The 2832-nt window shown below is 56.4% G+C and overlaps 1 protein-coding gene across 1 annotated transcript in view; it reads left to right on the forward strand.

Moving 5' to 3' along the window:
- Positions 1–394: 394 nt before the first annotated feature.
- LOC113980859 (protein EFR3 homolog B-like) overlaps positions 395–2832 on the forward strand; it is a gene marked incomplete at its 5' end in the record, with an annotated part of 4049 nt that continues 1611 nt past the window's right edge. Inside the window, 3 exons of the mRNA XM_027708077.1 lie at positions 395–443; positions 2507–2610; positions 2702–2751. Coding sequence (XP_027563878.1) covers positions 395–443; positions 2507–2610; positions 2702–2751 — 203 coding nt within the window. The remainder of the gene's footprint in view (positions 444–2506; positions 2611–2701; positions 2752–2832) is intronic.

Below are 2832 nucleotides of genomic sequence, written 5' to 3' on the forward strand. Positions count from 1 at the left end.
ATTCCAGGATAGTTTGGATTCAAAGGGACTCTAAGGATCATCTCATTCCATGGGCAGGGAGAAATTCCAACAGGGAATCTTGGTTTTCCTGGGATCCAAGAGGATCCACACTCCAGGAATGTGGTGTTTGGGTGGGAAATCCTGGAATTCCAGGATAGTTTGGATCGGAAGGGATCCCAAGGATCATCTCATTCCATGGGCAGGGACAACTTCCAAAGGTTTTCCCTGGATCCCAGAGGATCCACACACCAGGAATGTGGTGTTTGGGTGGGAAATCCCGGAATTCCGGGATAGTTTGGATTAAAAGGGATCCTGGAATGGTTTCCTGGGATATTCCCGGAGTCTCTCCCGCTTTTCCCGGAGTCTCATTCCCCCTTTTCCCTTTTTTTCCCAGAGAGCTCCGGCCGAGGAAATCACCTACGAGACGCTGAAGAAAGCCATAGGTAAGGAGGGAAAATCCGGGAATCTGGGAATGACTGAGGTGGGAAAATCCCTCCAGGATCCCGGTTCTCCAGCCCCTTCCCAGCTCCCTTATTCCCAGTTCTCCAGCCCCTTCCCAGCTCCCTCAGCCATTCCCGGTTTTCCAACCCCTTCCCAGCTCCCTCGGCCATTCCCAGATTTCCAGCCCCTACCCAGCTCCTGCAGCCATTCCAGGTTCTCCAGCCCCTTCCCAGCTCCCTTATTCCCAGATTTCCAACCCCTTCCCAGCTCCCTCAGCCATTCCTGGTTTTCCAACCCCTTCCCAGCTCCCTTGGCCATTCCCAGATTTCCAGCCCCTACCCAGCTCCTGCAGCCATTCCCTGTTTTCCAACCCCTTCCCAGCTCCCTCAACCGTTCCAGGTTCTCCAGCCCCTTCCCAGCTCCCTCAGCCATTCCTGCTGCTCCAGCCCCTTCCCAGTTCCCTTATTCCCAGATTTCCAACCCCTTTCCAACTCACTCATCATTCCAGGTTCTCCAGATCCTTCCCAGCTCCCTCAGATATTCCTGCTTTTCCAGCCCCTTCCCAGCTCCCTCAGCCATTCCCAGTTCTCCAGCCCCTTCCCAGTTCCCTTATTCCCATATTTCCAGCCCCTTCCCAGCTCCCTCAGCCATTCCAGGTTCTCCAGCCCCTTCCCAGCTCCCTTATTCCCAGATTTCCAGCCCCTTCCCAGCTCCGTTATTCCCAGATTTCCAGCCCCTTCCCAGCTCCTTTATTCCCTGTTTTCCAGCCCTTTCCCAGCTCCCTCAGATATTCCCAGATTTCCAACCCCTTCCCAGCTCCCTCATCCATTCCCAGATTTCCATCCCCTTCCCAGCTCCCTCAGCCATTCCCTGTTCTCCAGCCCCTTCCCAGCTTCCTCAGCCATTCCCAGATTTCCAGCCCCTTCCCAGCTCCCTTATTCCCAGTTTTCCAGCCCCTTCCCAGCTTCTGCAGCCATTCCCAGTTCTCCAGCCCCTTCCCAGCTCCCTCAGATATTCCCTGTTTCCAGCCCCTTCCCAGCTCCCGCAGCCATTGCTGGTTTTCCAGCCCCTTCCCAGCTCCCTTATTCCCAGTTTTCCAACCCCTTCCCAGCTCCCTCAGCCATTCCCTGTTCTCCAGCCCCTTCCCAGCTCCCTTATTCCCAGATTTCCAGCCCCTTCCCAGCTCCCTCAACCATTCCCAGTTCTCCAACCCCTTCCCAGATCCTTTGGCCATTCCTGCTTTTCCAGCCCCTTCCCAGCTCCCTTATTCCCAGATTTCCCGCCCCTTCCCACCTCCCTTATTCCCAGATTTCCAGCCCCTTCCCTCCTCCCTTATTCCCAGATTTCCAGCTCCTTCCCAGCTCCCTCAGATATTCCCTGTTCTCCAGTCCCTTCCCAGCTCCCTCAGCCATTCTAGGTTCTCCAGCCCCTTCCCAGCTCCCTTATTCCCAGATTTCCAACCCCTTCCCAGCTCCCTCGGCCATTGCTGGTTTTCCAGCCCCTTCCCAGCTCCCTCAGCCATTCCCGAATTTCCAGCCCCTTCCCAGATCCTTTGGCCATTCCTGCTTTTCCAGCCCCTTCCCAGCTCCCTCATTCCCTGTTCTCCAGCCCCTTCCCAGCTCCCTCAGCCATTCCCAGTTTTCCAACCCCTTCCCAGCTCCCTTATTCCCAGATTTCCAGCTCCTTCCCAGCTCCCTCAGCCATTCCAGGTTCTCCAGCCCCTTCCCAGCTCCATTATTCCCAGGTTCTCCAGCCCCTTCCCAGCTCCCTCAGCCATTCCCAGATTTCCAACCCCTTCCCAGCTCCATTATTCCCAGATTTCCATCCCCTTCCCAGCTCCCTCAGATATTCCCAGATTTTCAACCCCTTCCCAGCTCCCTCAGATATTCCTGCTGCTCCAGCCCCTTCCCACCTCATTCCTGGATTTCCAGCCCCTTCCCAGCTCCCTCAGCCATTCCCAGATTTCCAACCCCTTCCCAGCTCCCTGGGCCATTCCTGCTGCCCCGTGGGATTGTGGGATTTTCCGGGCTCATCCCTGATCCCTGTTTTCCCGGTGTTCCAGCAGACAGCGTGGCCGTGGAGGAGCAGGAACGGGAACGGCGCCGTCAGGTGGTGGAAAAATTCCAGAAGGCTCCGTTCGAGGAAATCGCCGCCCACTGCGGAGCCAGGGTGAGAATTCCCGGGAATGGGAATTCCCGGCTGGAATTCCAGCCTCGATCCCGGCGGTTATCCCAGACTTTCTGTGGATCCTTTTTTCCAGGCAACGCTGCTCCAGAGCAAACTCAACCAGATCTTCGAGATCACCATCCGGTGCGTTTGGGATTCCCACATGGATTTGGGATTGGGGGGGAATTCCTGGATGGATTTGGGATGGAGGGATTCCTGGATGGA

Source organism: Neopelma chrysocephalum, unplaced genomic scaffold (genome assembly GCF_003984885.1).
Source record: "Neopelma chrysocephalum unplaced genomic scaffold, ASM398488v2 Primary Assembly neopelma1_95437, whole genome shotgun sequence".
NCBI lineage: Eukaryota > Metazoa > Chordata > Aves > Passeriformes > Pipridae > Neopelma > Neopelma chrysocephalum.